At 43.7% G+C, this 20,577-nt stretch overlaps 1 protein-coding gene across 17 annotated transcripts in view; it reads right to left on the reverse strand.

The window, feature by feature from the left end:
* SYNJ1 (synaptojanin 1) overlaps positions 1-20,577 on the reverse strand; it is a 111,926-nt gene that overhangs the window by 19,725 nt on the left and 71,624 nt on the right. For all 17 annotated transcript variants that reach the window (XM_060198612.1, XM_060198609.1, XM_060198610.1 and 14 more), the window contains 9 exons: positions 19,355-19,546; positions 13,694-13,778; positions 10,794-10,934; positions 9,423-9,615; positions 8,831-8,989; positions 7,596-7,752; positions 6,211-6,328; positions 5,899-6,114; positions 2,555-2,633 (listed from right to left, as the gene is read on the reverse strand). In XM_060198612.1, the coding sequence (XP_060054595.1) occupies positions 2,555-2,633; positions 5,899-6,114; positions 6,211-6,328; positions 7,596-7,752; positions 8,831-8,989; positions 9,423-9,615; positions 10,794-10,934; positions 13,694-13,778; positions 19,355-19,546 (1,340 nt within the window). The remainder of the gene's footprint in view (positions 1-2,554; positions 2,634-5,898; positions 6,115-6,210; positions 6,329-7,595; positions 7,753-8,830; positions 8,990-9,422; positions 9,616-10,793; positions 10,935-13,693; positions 13,779-19,354; positions 19,547-20,577) is intronic.

The raw sequence follows: 20,577 nt of genomic DNA on the forward strand, positions 1-20,577 counted from the left end.
TGTGTGTGTGTGTGTGTGTGTGTGTATCAGGGTGTACACAGATTCATGTTTCCCTGCTAGTGGCTACTGCCCTTCCTTGGCCAGATGTCATATTACTGACAATTTGTTAACTTTTATAATAGCTCTGACTTTGACCCAGGGGTTATATAACTACAGAAGAAATAGTTGGTTAGCTCTAAAATACTCTTCCTGTTCATTTGGACCCTCCTAAGTCAGTGTTGTTATCTTGGAAGTTGATATACTGTCAAAAAACAGTTGCCATTCTAAACACCAAAAGAATACTGAAAGATTGTAAGATCATTTTAAATCTTTAAGAACAAGTTAAGCAGTTTGAAAACAGAACTAAACTGATATTCTGCATCCCATACAAATTTGAGTGACTTTTAGACAAAGGTATAGCCTGGCCAGGTGGCAGCACAGTGGGGTTAAGCACACAAAGGTATAGATCCAACATTTTATAATCAAGTTATTCTGCCCTCTTGATGTACTAAAAACTAGTTAATTTGCAGAGTCATAAGACTCTTTGGTCAAACACAGACTGAGCAATAGAATGACCTTTTTGTTTAAAATGTGTGGCCTAAAACAGACCTGACCTCTGCAGTGTAAGATCTTCCTAGACAGGCTCAAGCACCTTTGTTTGAAGGATCTCTGGGGTACATGCCATATGGGAGTTTGCTGGGATTTCAAATGAACAGTGTGGCAGTGACCAACACGTTGTGATGACAGCGGGCACCTTGGTAGGCAAGGTCTTCCTTGGCTCACAGTGTTATGAACACTGGCCTGCTTATCTCCTTGAAGGCATGAGCTGTGTGGAAGAGGAGGAGGCAGTGGGCCTCAATGGTGGGGCTGTATTTAATAGTGGCTGAGTGCCCACACTGCTTTGAAGTCAGTCTTAAGAACGAACACTCCTTTACTTGACAGACTTAGTACAGAACTGTAAGTCCATTTTCTCTTATGACTGTCTTAACAGCATTTTCCTTACTGGAAGAATACAGTATGTGATACATATAACATATAAATTATGTGTCAACTGACCGTTGAAGTTATCAGCAAGACTTGAAGTGAACAGCAGTTAAGTGTGAGGAGAAATCAAACTTTATGCATGGATTTTTCCTGATTCACAGGCTGGAGGCCCTAAACCTTGAGTTGTTTAACATGTACACTTGTTGTGGTCTGGGAAGTGGCTCAGTGGATAAAGCATTGGAATCTCAAGTGTGAGGTCCTGAGTTCAGTCCCTGGCAGCACATGTACCAGCATGACATGTGGTTCTTTCTCTCTCCTCTTATCTTCTTCATGAATAAATAAAAGCTTTAAAATAAACTGTACATGTTATATATGTATAACTTTAGTCAGTATATGTGCCTGTCTGTATTAATATAGGCGAATATATGAAGAGTAAATTGTGTTATAATGATAGGCTATAGCTTTAGTCAGTATATGTGCCCGTCTGTATTAATATAGGCGAATATATGAAGAGTAAATTGTTTTATAATGATAGGCTACAAGTGGCCTTTGTTTCTTCATGCTTTCCTCTCTCTTTTTTTTTAAGTTTTATCTATTTTTTAAAAGAATTTATTTATTCATTTATGAGAACGATAAGAGGAGAGAGAGGAAGAACCAGACATCATGCTGGTACATGTGCTGCCAGGGACTGAACTCAGGACCTCATGCTTGAGAGCCCAATGCTTTATCCACTGTGCCACCTCCCGGACCACCTTTTCTCTACTTCTTGATACAGCTTTTTATGAGTATATTACTATCATATTCAGGGAAAAGAGACAATACTTATTTCAAATACAGTACACATGTGGATATTTATTTCCTACGAGGTGGCTGCAGTCATGCGGCAGAAGAGAAATAAATACTTGTCAAGTTGCTCCCTGCTGGAGGAATTAGGCCTGGGCTGCAGCCCATCTGTCTAGTAATCAGAGATTTAGAAAATAAAGATTTGTTCGACAACACCCAGGAAATGACTTGAGGAAAGGAAAGGTTTTTCTATAATAAAATAAAACAAAGTTAGTTTATATCTGTGGTTGGTACCTCCAGAGAGGGAACAAAACTATCCTAAACTGGTCAGGAACCCAGTATAAATGAGAAGCATTAAAGTTCATCAGAAGGCCTTTTAACCTCCTGGAGGCCTTTTAACCTCCTGGACTGGAAAAGGCCTTTTAACCTCCTAGACTGGAATACATGTTGATGATCCAGCTGCATGTCTGAAGATGTAGCTTTTGGGCATGGTTTTGAATCAGCAAATGCAGGGAGTCGGGCGGGTTAGCACAGCGGGTGAAGTGTACGTGGTGCTAAGCCAAGGACTGGTGCAAGGATCCCGGTTCCAGCCCCCGGCTCCCCACCTGCAGGGGAGTCGCTTCACAGGCAGTGAAGCAGGTCTGCCTGCAGGTGTTTGTCTTTCTCTCCCCCCTTCTCTATCTTCCCCTCCTCTCTCCATTTCTCTCTGTCCTAACGATGACATCATCAACAACAATAATAACTATAACAATTAAAAAAAAACAACCACTTTATTAAAAAAAAAAAGCATCAGCAAATGCTTCCTTACCTCTTTACCATTGAGGCTCAGGACATTTAAGGCAGAGCTTCCTTCCAAAAACGTAACCCACATTTTATCTTCCACAAATCTTCAAGAAGGAGAAAAACAAGTGACAAAACAGAATTAAGGTCTAGCCCGTACCTAGCCAACCAGTTAGACACTTCCTGACCAACAAGGGCCTGTAGAGGCCTGGAAAGGAAAACCCAAGCAGGAGGGGACCACTTCCCTTCCTTGTGCTCACATTCAGACCTCGTCCAAACACCAGTCCGATTACCCAGCAGAAGTAGGCCTTGCAGGTCCATTTGCGGGCTCTGCTCACTGCAGTCAGGAGACACAGGACCACAGGCTAAGTGGCTTGTTCAGGGGGATTAAGTTAAAGGGCCAGAACCCAAGTCTCCTGGGCCCGTAATATAGAACCATGCGTCTTCCCGGGAACAAAGTTTCCTTTGACCAAGAAAGAAGACAGAAAGTATCTACATACTCTGTTGTGATTTTGAATTTAAAATTTTTGAATCAAAAAAAAAGAGGAAAAAATTGAAGTTTGGAAGAAAATGGTCATTAGTATTATCACGAAGATAATTTTACCAGTGCCACTTACACAAACATTCTACAAATTGAACTATTCTCAGCTACATAAATCAAATTTTGCACATTTGTTAAAGATGAGATGGAAAAGCATGTACACACACGCAGACCTAGAAAAATATAAGCTATGGATATTAAGAGGAAACGGCTAAAAGCAGGTATGTGCAGGAAGAACTTTATGTAAGTTGAGTATCTCAACCAGATTTCTAGAATGACTTGTACATGGCCAAAGTAACCGCAAATTGCTCTGGCCTGAAGTTTCTCAGTTACAGGATATTTTCAATGGAACGGCATTCTTACCTAAATACCACGAAAGGCCTCTTTTTCAGATTGCTGTCAAAGACTCTAATTACCACTACAAGGTCACACTTACACTGCACCAGTTAATGTGTTTCTTAGCATCAAAACACCCATGGGGGCTGTGGCAGGGCCCAATGTCTGGTTCAGTCTTCACTTAGCAACACATCCCCTACTTCCCTGACCTTCGTAAAGATTCTGGTTCTGGTATTACTTATGAGTTAATGAAAAAGGTGGTTTTTTGTTGATGTTGTTGTTGTTTCTTTGTTTTTAATTGCCTTCAGGGTTATTGCTGAGGCTTGGTGCCACTCCTGGTGGCCATCCACCCCCATTTAATGGGTAGGACAGAGAGAAATTGACAGGGGGAGGGGAGACGGAGAGAGACAGAGAGACACCTGCAGCCCTGCTTCACCATTTGTGAAGCTTTCCCCCTGCAGGTGGGGATTGTTGTTGTTCTTTTTGTTTGTCTTTTAAGTTGTATTTTCTTTCAGCTTTCACTCACTGGAGAGAACTGTGGAAGACTTTCCCCCGCAAGTAATACAGCTATCTACGTGCACCTAAACAGTTAAGTGCCTGTGCGTAGCCAGGAGTGTTAGCACCCCGCCCCTTGACCCCTATTTTCCCATCCAGATTATAATAGTAATCACAGCTCTATCTTGTGACAGGGCTTTGCCATGTGTTATGCCGTATGTGGATCTTGAAGAGAAACACTTCAAGTGCACATAATTTGTCATCGATTTTCTGTAAAAGTCTCACTACTCAACTTCAAACTTTTTTAAATCATTAAAATTTATTATCTATTTATTTATTTATTGGACAGATACAGTCCGAAATCAAGAGGGAAGGGGAACATAGGGGCAGAAACAGAAAGACACCTGAAGCATTGCTTCACCCCTTGCAAAGTTTTCCCCCTGCAGATAGGGACCAGGGCTCGAACCTGGGTCCTTGTGCATTGTAGCATGTGCGCTCAACTAGGTGCTCTACCACTTGGCCCCTTAATCTTTATATTTTTAATCTTTATTTATTTATTTATTTTGGATAGAGAAAGAAATTGAGAGGGAGAGTGGGAAATTAAGAGGGAAGAGACAGAGAGACACCTGCAGCGCGGATTCACACTCATGAAGCTTCCACCCTGCAGGTGGGGACCAGGGGCTTGAACCTGGGTCCTTGCTCACTGTCATGTGTGCACTCAACCATGTTTGCTGCTACCCAGCCCCAACTTCAAACTTTTAAAATTACCTTTATTTATTGGATAAAGACAACCAGAAATTTGGGCAGGGGAGACAGAGAGAGAGAGACAGACAGAAAGACACCTGCAGCCCTGCTTCACCACTTGTAAAGCTCTCTTCCTGCAGGTGGGGACCAGGGGCTCGAACCTGGGTCCTTATGCATCGCAACATGTGTGCTTAACCAGGTGTACCACCACCCAGCCCCTTCAAACTTTCTTTTTTTTTTAATCTATTTTTTTTTTCCCCTCCAGGGTTATTGCTGGGACTCAGTGCCTGCACCATGAATCCACTGCTCGTGGAGGCTATTTTTTTCCCTTTTGTTGTTCTTCTTGTTCATCATCATCATTATTGTTGTTATTGCTGTCGTCGTTGTTGGATAGGACAGAGAGAAATGGAGAGAGGAGGGGAAGACAGAGGGGGAGAGAAAGATAAGGCACCTGCAGACCTGCTTCATCGCACATGAAGCAGGTGGTGAGCTGGGGGCTCGAACCGGGACCCTTACGCTAGTCCTTGTGCTTTGCGCCACGTGCGCTTAACCCGCTGTGCTACCGCCTGGCTCCCCCTTCAGACTTTCAAAGTAGGGGATTCAGTTTCAAAACTCATGAACTCACTGAACAGTATTTCCATAGTATGACTTTCTTACAGTCTGGAGGTACAAAAACTCAAGTATTCTTCAATCACTAAATAGTGTGATTTCTATATAGAAAACATTTATGAGGACAGGGGTGTAGATAGCATAATGGTTGTGCAAAAAGATTCTCATGCCTGAGGCTCCAAAGTCTCAGGTTCAATCCCCACACCACCCTAAACCAGGGCCAAGCAGTGCTCTAGTAAACAAAATCAACAAAATATATTACAATCTAGAAAATAATAAAAGAAAGTGACTCTATAAAGAGCACTGATGAGGGAGTCGGGCTGTAGCGCAGCGTGTTAAGCGCAGGTGGCGCAAAGCACAAGGACCGGCATAAGGATCCCGGTTCGAACCCCGGCTCCCCACCTGCAGGGGAGTTGCTTCACAGGCGGTGAAGCAGGTCTGCAGGTGTCTGTCTTTCTCTCCCCCTCTCTGTCTTCCCCTCCTCTCTCCATTTCTCTCTGTCCTATCCAACAACGACAACAACAATAATAACTACAACAATAAAACAACAAGGGCAACAAAAGGGAATAAATAAATAAAATAAATATTAAAAAAAAAAAAGCACTGATGAACTGGGAGCTGCCACTGAATGGTACCAGCTTACTCACCTTATGAGGATAACTTCACCGAAATTTGTAAATTGCTGCAGAAGTTCATCAATCAAAGCATCGTCGAAAAAGTTATTTTCTGGCAAAGAACTTTTGATTGAGACCAACACTGTCCCATCTGGTGGCCCCTGAACTGCAATGACTTCTTTATAAATGTTCTGCCTCTCTTCTGCTTCAACTTCAAATATATCTATATCGATCAGGGCAACGACGGGCCTGGACGCATAAAGAAAGGCAGGTGTGTTAGGTCTGACAGCGCGTTTCAAATGAATCTCAAGCAGCACCAAGAATCAATACTGAGAGTGTAAAAACCTGTGGTCAGAGGTCTTCAGCTCAGCCCTCCCGTAATGCAGCAAAGTGCCCGGGGTCCAGGTGTAGAGAATTTTGCTCCCATCCTGAAAGCTGGCGTTTAGAAGATCTAAGTCTTCCGCTGCAGACACAGGGAGAGAAGACACAGGTGGAGCTGAGTGAGGACGGCAGGTTCTGGGGGGCGAGGCGCAGGCCAGCTCCTCTCTTTCTGTCGCTGGCTCCAGCTATCTGCGGCTGGGATGCCAGATACACTCGTTCACAGGCAGGAATACCAGACGCCTCCAAACCAGAAAAGCTCTTTTGGTGGTTTTTATTATCACCTTATGCTTTACTAGGTACGCAGAAAAATGAGTCTGTACTTGGGACATGATAGGGCTTGACCAGACCGTGTTTCATGAGTGGTTTAACAGATAGATGGTAGTGTCAAATACCTGCCAGGCACTTTAGCATTCAAGTTAAAATCCTAGTTTGGGTTTTAAATTTAATTTCCTTTTTTCTTTTGTATATTTGTTTATTCAATCTTTGGCGTCCCTGGGGCTTCACCACGCCAGGCTGACTTTCACAAAGAAAAGTCATGGTAAGGCAGCACAGCACCCAAGTTTGAACCTGCTTAATGTCCATGGGTTTAAAGTTTTCTACTGAAAATTCCACTAAAAGGCACAAGGAGTGGAGGGGTCTTGTGGGTGGATGGCATTAACTTTGGAGTTGGGACAGTGAATCTTATATACAGAGGTATATTTATACCCCTGGAGTGTTAGAGTATTGCAAAACAACAAAAGTAAAATGTTCCCCTGCATCTCTTCATATGATGTTATTTACTGAAAGAGAAAAGATTTAAAAATCAAATTATCTTGGATGGAGCTAGAAGCAATTATGTTAATTATGTTAAGTGAGCTAAGTCAGAAAGATAAAGACGAGTATGGGATGATCCACTCATCAACAGAAGTTGAGAAAGAGTAATAGAAAGGGAAACTCAAAACAGGATCTGACTAAATTTGCAGTAGGGCACCAAAGTAAAGAGCCTGGGTGGAGGGTGAGGGTGGATGTTCAGCTTCATGGGGCGGGGGTGGGGGGATGGGACACAGTGTTTTGGTGGTGGGAATGGTGTTTATGTACACTCCTATTAATTTTTAGTCATATAAATTACTATTTAAGTAATATGAGAGGGGAAAAACTGATTGAAAAAAATTAATTAAATTATGACTAGTGAGTCTAAGACTTTTAAAAAATTAAAAATTTATATTTAAGTTTATTTATATTCAAGTTTCATTTCTTCTAGCTAAATTTTGTTGAGACAAGTATCCCCTAAGCATCTGGTATACACTTAACTACCCCCTGCCCCACGACATCTGCACTGCATGTTTGAGAGCAGACGTCCATTTCCCAACCTGATCTGTCAAAGGGCCACTTCCTTCTTCTCCAGAGGACACGGTCTGTCCACGCAGGTGTGCGGCACTTCTCACTGGTGTCGTAGTCATCAGAAAATAAATCATATTTATACGTTGGAGCGAAGGTTACTTTTCCTTCTAAGAATCCTCTAAAGATCTAAAACAAACATAGGCAGAGTAAGTTCTCTGGAAGTGGAAGGATGCGCTGTCATCAGTCAGGCAGCTGCTAACTAAATATGTTACGTGCTGCAAATTCTCCCAGGGTGACTGACTCTGTTTGGGAAACCTTAGCAGCTGAATGGGGACAAAGAGGAGCCCCAAACAGAGTCCTTTTCATACCACCAGTTTGATTTGCAATTAAGCAAAGTTTGAAACACAAATATGCAAATCTCACCAGAACCTCTGAGTTAGGAGAGGAAGTGTTGTGTGGGATCTGGGAAATCATCTTGCCTAACATCCTCTTAAATGAAGCCTGGGAGACGAAGTCAAAGTGCCCCAAGTGGTCTGATAACCATGAGGGCACAGTATCAACTCTTAGTCATCTCTAAATTTTAATTACTCCAAAAGACTGTGTTCATGAGCTTTAAGAAATAATTATCAGAGAGTAGATGATAGGAGAAACAATCAAAATAGCAGAGTGTCCCTAGATCTTAAAGAAAAAACAAAACACAGTGGGCCTGGGGGCTGGGCTGTGATGCTTAAGCACACATATTACCATGTGCCAGGACCTGGGTTCAAGCCCCCCCGGTCCTCACATGCCAGGGGGAGGCTTTACAAGAAGTGAAGCAGTGCTGCAAGTGTCTTTCTTTCTCCCACTCTAGTTCTGCGTCCTCTCTCAACATTCGTCTGTCCTATCAAATTAGAAGCAAAACAAACCAACAGTATCTCCCTGAAAACCAAAATTCTGAGTTTGTTATTACGGGGGGGTAGTGGTGGTGCTGGTGGGTACGTTTCTTTTAGCAAGTTAGGCTTAGAGACCTTCTGGAAACTACTGTGATGGTAAGTTTCCCCTTTCTCTCCTCCCTCTCTCTCTCCCAAGGAAAGGTAATTATCCAGTCAGTATAGATACATACATTAAGTAAACACAGAAGGATAGCCGCACTCACACTTCTATATTAAGTGTAACAAAACTCTGAGAGGTTAAAAATAAAGCAAATACTATGATTAGGAAAAGTGCGTTTCACAACAAGACCCCTTTCTTCTCAATACAAGTATCTTACTAAGTATGCACAGACCTGTCCAGCATTTTTCTGGTTGATGAGCTGATCGCCTGCTATAAGAGAATCCCAGTTTTGCTGTTTTATGAGCTCTTTGACTTCTTCGTTAGGGAGATCAATACGATAGTTGAAATCACCACACCAAAACACATAGTCATGAGAGAAGAGCATCCTTCCCTGGAAGCAAGGAGGTCGGGGGGGGGGGGTCCACAATTTCAGAACTGGTTCTAAAAAGTATTCTGCAATGACTTCTTTCTTTTAATCACTTTATGGAGAAAATGTTGATTTACAAGACTGCTGTCACAGGGAAATAGCCTCATGTCTCCTCAAAGCAGGTGTCAGCACACTTCATTCCTCCCACCCCCCACCGAGAGCCAGGTCCCCTTAACCCCTCACTACTCCTTTCACTCAGATACACTTCCTTTCCCGTGATGCCGTTTATTTGACCCATTCATGAAAATACATGAAGTACTTACTCAGGTCAACACTTGTCATGTTTCTAGGGACTACCTTGCATTTTCAGAAATGCTGCTATTTGGGTAAGGGGTAAGGAAAGGGGGAGGCAGATTCAAGTCCAGTCCCCAAGCTTCACCTTCTGGCTCTTGCTCACCATTGGAAAGCCCAGCTTCCGGGCGATCTCTACAAAGTCTTCGTTTCTCTCTTTGACTTGCGACTGGCCAGCAGCAAAGTGGCTGCAGACGAAGCAAAGGCTGGTTGTGTGGAACAGCATCCGAATGGCCACGGCACCCTTGTTTCCAGTCGCGCCTCCCATCCCGGTCTTCACAGTATCCACTGCAACATCCCTTGAATGCACAGAAGTCTACGTCACAGATCTGAAAGGTCAGTGGTGCTTTGTGCACACAAGACGAGGCGGAGTGACTTAGCAGGGAACTGAGTGTAAGCGTACACAAATGATGATTTATGATGATGTGCAAGTGAGACCTCGAGGTGCTCCAAACCAGTATTATTTCAGCAAGTGGGTATTAAAAAGAAAAAGGAAATCGAGACTGTGTATTCTATAATCACATCACTGTCACACGTCACTACTAGGCTGTTACCTTTGCTTCACGAACCTGAAGAAGAAAAGTGTGTAACTTGATAAAGAAAAAACTATTTCCGGGACTGGCTGGTGGTGCACCTGGTTGGGTGTACATGTTATAATGCACAAGGACCTAGGTTCAAGCCCCCGGCCACCACCTGCAGGGGGAAAGCTACTGGAGTGGTGAAGCAGTGTTGCAGGTGTGTCTCTGTCTCTCTCCCTTTCTATTACCCTGCTACTTCTTGATTTCTGGCTGTCTCTATCCAATAATTCAGCAAAGATACACACACACACACACACACACACACACACACACACACACACACAATTTTTTAAAGTACATTTCCCAGAATTCCTGGTATCAAGCAACAAAGTAAGGAAAAAGTACCCCAGAAGAAGAATGAAGGCAAGTGACTGGGCAGGAGAGGACTCTTGACTGAGGAGGAGCTGAGGAGGAGGGAGGGCAAGGAGTAGGGAGGGAGGTGGTGGGGGAGAAGGTCCAGGTGGAGCTGGGCTGGGCTGAGCTGAGGACAAGTGAGGGCTCAGCTGGTGACTGCAGGGTGAGGGGAGCAACTCTTCTGCACATTTCTTTTCTGTGTGTTTTTCACTATCTCTAATTTAAGACAAGAAAATTCCATGTTCACACAGTTGATGTGTTTGTTGGTTTTATAGCGGACCCCAAAAGGTAACAGCCATGAATCAGTGATTACTAATATAGGCAAGAGCCCCGTATTAGTTTTTCTGGAGGATAGTTCTCTCTCCCTGTAACATAACTAAACATGACCTCACGTCTCCAGATCAGAGGCTGTGAAACTACTAATGACACACTTCACTACAAGAGCCAATGATGACTGTTTCCCTGAAGCAACAGACATTCTAGGCATTTTTCCTGTAATCGAGGGGAAGGGCACGGTGCCTGGGGCTGGCGTTCTGCGTACTGACCTGATGAAAGGTGCGTGCTGGGGCCTGATAAACACAAATAGACAGACGCCCACCAGCTGCTCGGAGGCCAGCAGCACATACTTGTTGTCTCTGGAGATAGTCTTCTGAAGCTCCACAGCCCAGAGCTTCTGGTTTGTTGTGCTAGCAAGAGAGAATAAGGGAAACTCTCAAAAGGTACTGGCAGTAGAGCCAACTTCTAAGACGGTTCTCAGCTAGGCCTTTATCCGCCCTATATAATCTGTGCCCTGTCTGGGCTTTGGAGGTTTTCTATAAAAGAAAAAAAAAAATCTCAGGGGCTGGATGGTGGCACACCTGGTTGAATGCCCAAGGACAGAGGTTCAAGTCTCCAGTCACCAAGTGAAGGATGAATTTGGGACGATCTCACTCAAGAGTAGAACTTAAAAACCAAGATCAAAATCCAGTTACTGAGTAGCACAGCTCACATGAAGATCAGAATCCAGTTACTGAGCAGCACAGCTCACATGAAGATCAGAATCCAGTCACTGAGCAGCACAGCTCACATGAAGATCAGAATATAGTCACTGAGCAGCACAGCTCATATGAAATCAGAATCCAGTTACTGAGCAGCACAGCTCATATGAAGATCAGAATATAGTCACTGAGCAGCACAGCTCATATGAAGATCAGAATATAGTCACTGAGTAGCACAGCTCATATGAAGATCAGAATATAGTCACTGAGTAGCACAGCTCATATGAAGATCAGAATATAGTCACAGAGCAGGACAGCTCACATAAAGATCAGAATCCTGTTACTGAGTAGCACAACTCATATGAAGATCAGAATATAGTCACTGAGCAGCACAGCTCATATGAAGATCAGAATATAGTCACTGAGCAGCACAGCTCATATGAAGATCAGAATATAGTCACAGAGCAGGACAGCTCACATAAAGATCAGAATCCTGTTACTGAGTAGCACAGCTCATATGAAGATCAGAATCCAGTCACTGAGCAGCACAGCTCACATGAAGATCAGAATCCAGTCACTGAGCAGCACAGCTCATATGAAGATCAGAATATAGTCACTGAGCAGCACAGCTCATATGAAGATCAGAATATAGTCACTGAGTAGCACAGCTCACATGAAGATCAGAATATAGTCACTGAGTAGCACAGCTCATATGACGATCAGAATCCAGTCACTGAGCAGCACAGCTCATACGAAGATCAGAATATAGTCACTGAGCAGCACAGCTCATATGAAGATCAGAATATAGTCACTGAGTAGCACAGCTCACATGAAAATCAGAATATAGTCACTGAGCAGCACAGCTCACATAAAGATCAGAATCCAGTTACTGAGTAGCACAGCTCATATGAAGATCAGGATATAGTCACTGAGCAGCACAGCTCATATGAAGATCAGAATATAGTCACTGAGCAGCACAGCTCATACGAAGATCAGAATATAGTCACTGAGCAGCACAGCTCACATGAAGATCAGAATCCAGTTACTGAGCAGCACAGCTCACATAAAGATCAGAATATAGTCACTGAGTAGCACAGCTCATATGAAGATCAGAATATAGTCACTGAGCAGCACAGCTCACATGAAGATCAGAATCCAGTCACTGAGCAGCACAGCTCATATGAAGATCAGAATATAGTCACTGAGCAGCACAGCTCACATAAAGATCAGAATCCAGTTACTGAGTAGCACAGCTCACATGAAGATCAGAATATAGTCACTGAGTAGCACAGCTCATATGAAGATCAGAATCCAGTCACTGAGCAGCACAGCTCATATGAAGATCAGAATATAGTCACTGAGCAGCACAGCTCACATAAAGATCAGAATCCAGTTACTGAGTAGCACAGCTCATATGAAGATCAGAATATAGTCACTGAGCAGCACAGTTCATATGAAGATCAGAATATAGTCACTGAGCAGCACAGCTCACATGAAGATCAGAATATAGTCACTGAGTAGCACAGCTCATATGAAGATCAGAATATAGTCACTGAGTAGCACAGCTTATATGAAGATCAGAATATAGTCACTGAGCAGCACAGCTCATATGAAGATCAGAATATAGTCACTGAGTAGCACAGCTCACATGAAGATCAGAATATAGTCACTGAGCAGCACAGCTCACATAAATATCAGAATCCAGTTACTGAGCAGCACAGCTCATATGAAGATCAGAATATAGTCACTGAGCAGCACAGCTCATATGAAGATCAGAATATAGTCACTGAGCAGCACAGCTCATATGAAGATCAGAATATAGTCACTGAGCAGCACAGCTCATATGAAGATCAGAATATAGTCACTGAGCAGCACAGCTCACATGAAGATCAGAATCCAGTCACTGAGCAGCACAGCTCATATGAAGATCAGAATCCAGTCACTGAGCAGCACAGCTCATATGACGATCGGAAGAATCCAGTCACTGAGCAGCACAGCTCATATGACGATCAGAATATAGTCACTGAGTAGCACAGCTCATATGAAGATCAGAATATAGTCACTGAGCAGCACAGCTCACATGAAGATCAGAATCCAGTCACTGAGCAGCACAGCTCATATAAAGATCAGAATATAGTCACTGAGCATCAGAGCTCATATGAAGATCAGAATATAGTCACTGAGCAGCACAGCTCATATGAAGATCAGAATATAGTCACTGAGCAGCAGAGCTCATATGAAGATCAGAATAGTCACTGAGCAGCACAGCGGCTCACTTTCCCAGCACCAGGGCCCTGCAGAGTATAAAAAGATCTCCAAGCCAACAGGCTGAGAACTCTGAATTCACATTTTAAATAGCAGTGTTATATAAATCGTCTCGATCTATCCTTTTAAGAGCTACTTAGTTATCTGCCCTCAAGCTCAAGTGCGAAACTTGGTGTGTGTTTTAGGTCACTTCTCGGGCTCACCTTGCGTTCACGATATTTCCGGCATTCAGCTCTACCATTTCTTCAAATCCAATCGCAAATATATCCGTTGGCTTGCTTTTTTTATCTACAATGAAGAACCCAAAAAACATTTTTAAGCACAACAGAGATGTCATAAACAAAGCAGACTTCATTTCTGTGGGTCAACTTTAGCCAAATTCAAACTAGAGGCAAAACCTACAAGTGGCACACAGTTCCTTATCATTTCTTCTTTCCAGATACCCTAAATTTGCTTCACAGATCGCTATTCTTGAAGACACTCTAGTCCTTTCAGAAATCATTTTCAAAGGACTCTTGCTAAAGCGTGTACCGTGGAGAGCAGAGGAAACCGTGTGCATCTCTATTTGGAAACGTAAAGGAACTCTTCAGGAGGGGCACAGACAATAGGGTGGCTGAGAAGCCATCTTCTCAGACTCAAGCAACAGCTGGGAGAAGAGTTTCCATGTTCAATCATGAAAGCCTCAGGCTTGATTTCTTTCTTCCTTCTTTTCTTTTCTTTTTTTCTGATTATTTCCTAGGGAAATGAGCAGTGACTCAAGGGGCAAGGTATACACCTGCAGACCTGCTTCACCACCTGTGAAGTGGCTCCCCACCATCGGAAGGATCCCGGTTCGAGCACCTGGCTCCCCACCTGCAGGGGAGCCGCTTCACAGGCGGTGAAGCAGGTTTGCAGGTGTCTGTCTTTCTCTCCCCCTCTCTGGCTTTCCCTCCTCTCTCCATTTCTCTCTGTCCTATCCAAAAACAACGACATCAATAACAACTATAAGAATAAAACAATAACAGAAGTTGATTAAGAAGATCTGAAAGGGAAACTAAAAGCAGGACCTGATCAAATTGTAAGTAGGGCACCAAAGTAAAAACCCAGTGGTGAGGGGTAGACATGCAGCTTCCTGGGCCAGCGGGGGGTGGGAGTGGGCGGGAGGGATGGGTCACAATCCTTTGGTGGTGGGAATGGTGTTTATGTATGCTCCTAGCAAAATGTAGACATATAAATCAGTAGTTAATTAATATGAGAGGGGGAAAATCAATTGTATGTCTCAAAGTTTCTCAAAACACAAACTGAATCCTTTTCTTATATAGGCTGTGTATTTGATATGTGGACTCTCTCAAAAGCCTAGACCAAGTAGATTAGAAGCATCCAATAGCACAGCTATATACAAGATACTGGATACTGTACAGCAAACCATAACAAAAGGACTTTTCAAAGTTAACCCAACTAACAAATAATGTGATGATAACATTAACTATCGATTGTCTTTTTGAACCCTAAGACAGCAGGAACCTCACATCTCCACTATAGAGCCCCTACTTCCCCCAGTCCTGGAACCCTTGGATAGGGCCCACTTTCCCGTATGCATCTCCCAATCCAAACCAAATAATATTGCATCCGCCGATCACAACCTAACCAACGCAACGATTGCCACCTCAACATGCTTCACCTCAGACTGTGTCCAGAGACTTCACGTGTGGAATGACAACCCTTCAGCTTCATTACTCGGGTGAGACCTTTCCTTTTATAGTACACTCTAATTTCATCTCAGGTAGTTCACTTTCTAACAAAGTCCCATAACCTAGATATACACCAGTTTCTGTGAGAGAGAGCTTATGTGCACACGCATCTATAAACTACTGCAAAATATATACCTGAAAGTAGAAGTGAGTACCTCCCTAACACTTCCTCTCCACTATTCCAAGCTTGGGATCCATGATTGCTCAACAAATTGTTTGGCTTCGTATGTTAACTCTCTTTTCAATCACCAGGTTCCAGATGCCACCAGGATGCTGGCCAGGCTTCCCTGGATTGAAGACCCCACCAATGTGTCCTGGAGCTCAGCTTCCCAGAGACACACCTTACTAGGGAAAGAGAGAGGCAGACTGGGAGTATGGACCGACCAGTCAACGCCCATGTTCAGTGGGGAAGCAATTACAGAAGCCAGACCTTCTACCTTTTGCAACCCTCAATGACCCTGGGTCCATGCTCCCAGAGGGCTAGAGAATGGGAAAGCTATCATGGGAGGGGGTGGGTTATGGAGATTGGGTGGTGGGAATTGTGTGGAGTTGTACCCCTCCTACCTTATGTTTTTGTTCATTAATCCTTTCTTAAATAAAAAATAAAAAAAAAAGAATAAAACAATAAGGGCAACAAAAAGGAATAAATAAATAAATAATAAAAAAGAGTGGTGCATATGTTATCATAAATAAATAAAAAATAAAAAAAGTAAGAGTGGTGCATATGTTACCATGCTGAAGGACTCAGGTTCCTACCTGCGGGGGCAGGGGTAGGGGTGGAGGGCTCCACAGTGGTGGAGTAGTGTGGAGGTGTCTCTCTCTCTCTCTCTCTCTCTCTCTCTCTCTCTCTCCCTCTCTCTCTCTCTCTTCCTTCCCTCTCAACTTCTATCTCTATCCAATAAATAAAATACTTTAAAAATTAAGATTACTGAATGCTACTACACAAGGTACGTACAAGCACCTGAGGGGACAGATTATTTTTGCCTTTTATTTACAGACAAGGATGCAAGGCTTTGAAGAACCTAACCTACTTGCCCAAGCTCAAACACAAAAATGTGGCGTGGCACAAAAACCTCGGAGTCAAGCAGCCGGAGTCCTGGTTTTGCCACCACCGACTGCGCGTGCCCGGACAGGTCACTTCCAGGCTGTGCCTCAGTTTTCTCACCTGTGAGACTGCAATGCTAACAGTGTCCATGTAACAGGTCTGTGTTAAGGATTAACTAAGCAAACAGAAAGTACTAAGAACTGCAGTGTTCATGGTTACATTATTACTATTCTAACAATAGTGTTGTTATCCCTACTACAACCTGTAGCATCCAAGTAGAGTCACCGTAAGCAGGAATGGCCATTTTAATAAAAGCAGGAGGAGAACCCCAGGGCTTCAGATATGGCAGGTGAAAGACAACTCGGAAGGTGACACCTGTCTATCACACTATATGCTACATCCAGCACCTCTGTATTTCATACTGGGTGCAAAGTAACTAAAGATGCTTTTCTTTTAAGGCTTCAAACTTAAGATTCTAGTAAAAAATTATAATAAGACATTCTCAACTTAGCATTTAGTTCTGGCTAATTATAGTCTGGTGGCAGAATGCTCAAACTGAGTGACAACCAAATTTTTCATGGAAAAGATCAGCAGTATTTAAAACTTGTTTATTTGTTTATGAAAGACAGAGACAAATGGAGAGGGAAGGGGAATAGGGAGGGAGAAAGACAGAGACACACCTGCAGCACTGTTTCATCACTAGTGAAACACCCCCCTCCCCATATGGGATCGAGGGCTCCTTGAACCCAGCTCCTTGTACATGATAACGTGTGTGTTCAACCAAGTGTGACACTGCTCCCAGTTTCGTTTTGTTTTTGTGCATGTGTGCGTGTGTGTCTCAGTCAGTCAGTCTGTCTGATAGAAATAGGGAAAACAGGGGCTGGGTGGTGGCGCGCCTGGTTGAGTGCACATGTTACAATGCGTTAAGGACCCAGGTTCAACCCCCCAGTTCCCACCTGCAAGGGGAAAGCTTTGCAAGTGGTAAAGCAGTGTTACAGGTGTCTGTCTCTCTCAAATAAAGATTTCAAAAAAAAAAAAAGAAAAGAAAAAAGAAATAGGGGAAACGGGGGGCAAGGCAAGGCAATGGTGTGCCAGGTTATGCCAGGTTAAGCGCATAGTATGAAGCACAAGGACCCACGCAAGGGTCCCAGTTCCAGCCCCCGGCTCCCCACCTGCAGGGGGGTCACTTCACAAGTGGTGAAACAGGTCTGCAGGTGTCTTTCTCTCTCCCTCTCTATCTCCCCCTCCCCTCTCAATTTCTTTCTGTCTTATCGAAAAAAATGGCCACAGGAGCAGTGGATTCGTAGTGCAGGCACCAAGCCCTAGCAATAACCCTGGAGACAAAAAGAAAGAGAAAACCAGAAAGGGATAGAGGAGAGAAAGGTACTTGCAGCTCTGTCCCAGCACTCAGGAACCTTACTCTCTGCAGGTAGGAACCAGGGGCTTGAACCAGGGTCCTTACTTACAGTGACTTATGTTCTCTACTGGATGTGCCACAGCCTGGTCCCAAAACCAGCACTGTTGAAAATTACAACAACAACAGTAGATAGTAAAAAGTTTTAAAGACTTTTCATGATCCACTCTTAAATATTTATCAGCAGCTAAACTGAGGACTGGATTTGAAAACTGAAACATACTGAAGAAACTCAAAAGATCAATTACATATAAACTTGCTTAGTTGCAGTTCAGAAAGCATAAAACAGAATGTTTTTAAAAAAATATTTATTTATTCCCTTTTGTTGCCCTTGTTGTTTTATTGTTGTAGTTATTACTGTCATTGTTACTGATTCGTTGTTGTTGGATAGGACAGAGAGAAATAGAGGATGGGAAGACAGAGAGGGGGAGAGAAAGAGAGACACCTGCAGACCTGCTTCACTACCTGTGAATCGATTCCCCTGCAGGTGAGGAGCCGGGAGCTCGAACAGGGATCCTAACGCCCGTCCTTGCGCTTTGCGCCACCTGCACTTAACCCGCTGCGCTATCGCCCGACTCCCACAATTAGTTTTTTCTTATACAGAGGCTGGCTTGAAAGATATTAATCAGGGGTTGGGTGGTAGTGCAGCGGGTAAAGCACACATGGTGTGAAGCACAAAGATCGGCGTTAGGATTCTGGTTCGAGACCCCTGACTCCCCACCCACAGGAGGGTCGCTTCACAGGTAGTGAAGCAGGTCTGCAGGTGTCTATCTTTCTCTCCCCATCTCCCCTCCTCTCTCCATTTCTTTCTGTCCTATCCAACAAGGATATCAACAACAACAACAATAATAATAACAATGATAAAACAACAAGGGCAACAAATGGGAAAAATAAACAGCCTCCAAGAATAATGGATTCGTGGTGCAGGCACTGAGCCCCAACATAAACCTGGAGGCAAAAAAAGAAAAAAAATAAAGAAAAAGAGAAAAGATATCAATCTATTTGTTTTAATTTTTAAAAAGACTTTATTTAGGTACTAATGAGAAAGAGAGAACCAGAGTGTTCTCTGGCATATGTGATGCTGGGGCGTCTCTCACTGGATGGGATTTAAGAAACAAAGCAAAGGAAAAGACAGGGTGAGATCTTAACAAATCCTTGATCTATTTCAGAGACCCGAGGGCACTAAAGAGGAAGGTGGGCGGGGCTAAAAGATGCCGGAGGGCCCAGGGTCTCTTACTGGAGAGAGATGGCGCCGGGGTGGGTAAAGTGCACAGACATGTATTTGGGGAGATGATGCCGGAGGGCCCAGGGTCTCTTACTGGAGAGAGATGGCGCCGGGGTGGGTAAAGCGCACAGACACGTATTTGGGGAGATGTGAAACAACAGTTTCATGAAACATTTCCAGGCCACCGACTGGCGGCGCACCTGGTTAAGTGAACATGTTACAATGTACAGGGACCCAGGTTCAAGCGCCCAGTCTCTACCTGAAGACAGAAAGCTTTGCGAGTGGTGAAGCAGGGCTTTAAGTGTCTCTCTGTCTCTCTCCCTCTCTCTCTCTCCCTTCTCTCTAGATTTCTGGCTATCTTTATCCGATAAATATAATTTTAGAAATTAAAATAAATAAATAAACAAAACATCTCCTTAATTAAAAACAAGCTAACAAAACCTCACCAACCTTGAAACTCCTGGACGCCAGCTAACTTGGGTGCATCAAGAAGCCAGTCAGTGAGAGTCTGGTTCTTAAAGGCAATACTGCGGAACTGCTTCCCTCCGTTCACGTTCCAGGTCCCAACACACACTCGAATCTTCTTGGGCTTTGAGTACTTGTAGAAATTCTCACACATGCTCTTTAGCACTTTTGAAGAGGCTAGTTGAAAACAAAACGTAACAGCAGTTTAGCTGTGTTAACCACTCAGAAGAACTGATTTTCCTAACTGAGGGATGACGTACAAGAGTCAACGGCAGTAGCAACAAGCCTAAGACACATGCACAGGCACAAAAGGGACCAGCTTTGAACACAAAGCCCAGCATGATGCATTTCACTAAAAACAAATGAACCAAGAGTGACCGTGTCAAATAGGGTCGTCAAAATAAAAGAAAGCTATTGTAAAACATGCAGAATTAAGGAGTGTTCCAGTGAAACACCACATTATTTTGTAACGACATTTTCAGGAATATAGCAACCAGCTTTCATGTTCACTGGTGGGGGGGGCTGGTAAGAGGATAAACTCTACCTCTCAAAATATTTAAGGATGTTTACATTTAAGCTTCTGAGTGTTGGAGAGGTGTCTCGATGAATAATGGAGGAGATTAAACACTGACAACAGTCACTGCAAAGTGCTCTCCATCTCAGAGTAGAGGCCCAGGTCCTAACAATGACCTATCAGCTTTGCCTACCCCGCCATCTGTCACCCCTTCCCTGCTGATTCACTACTCAGCCACTGGCTCCCCCCGCTGTTTCAAAGAGAAGCAAGCCTTCTGCGACCACAGGGTCCTGGCACTAGCTGTTCACTGCCTGCAACACGGTTTTTCACCTTCAGCTCTATACTTGTCCACAACCACCTTGACAAGATCTCCTTCTGCCCCTACTGCCCCATCCTCTCTTTGCTTTATTCTGCTCTCTAACTCACCACCCTCTACACACGACATGCTTTGCTGAGTTGCCCACCAAACACCTGTCTGCACCTCACAAGAACGGAGGCACCCCAAGAGAAGAACTTTGCTAACTGGGGTGGTTCTAGTGCCTAGTCTATATGCTTAAAGAATCCATCCTTCCTGAGTCCTGAACCCTTTTCTACACAGGTTTTTACACTATCATTTTTTCTTGTAAATCAGACTTCACTTTGGTTAAGCTACTTAAAGTGGATAGAAATGTAGCAGGAGAGCAAATCTAAAAAC

The sequence above is a fragment of the Erinaceus europaeus genome, chromosome 9 (assembly GCF_950295315.1).
Source record: "Erinaceus europaeus chromosome 9, mEriEur2.1, whole genome shotgun sequence".
Taxonomy (NCBI): Eukaryota; Metazoa; Chordata; class Mammalia; order Eulipotyphla; family Erinaceidae; genus Erinaceus; species Erinaceus europaeus.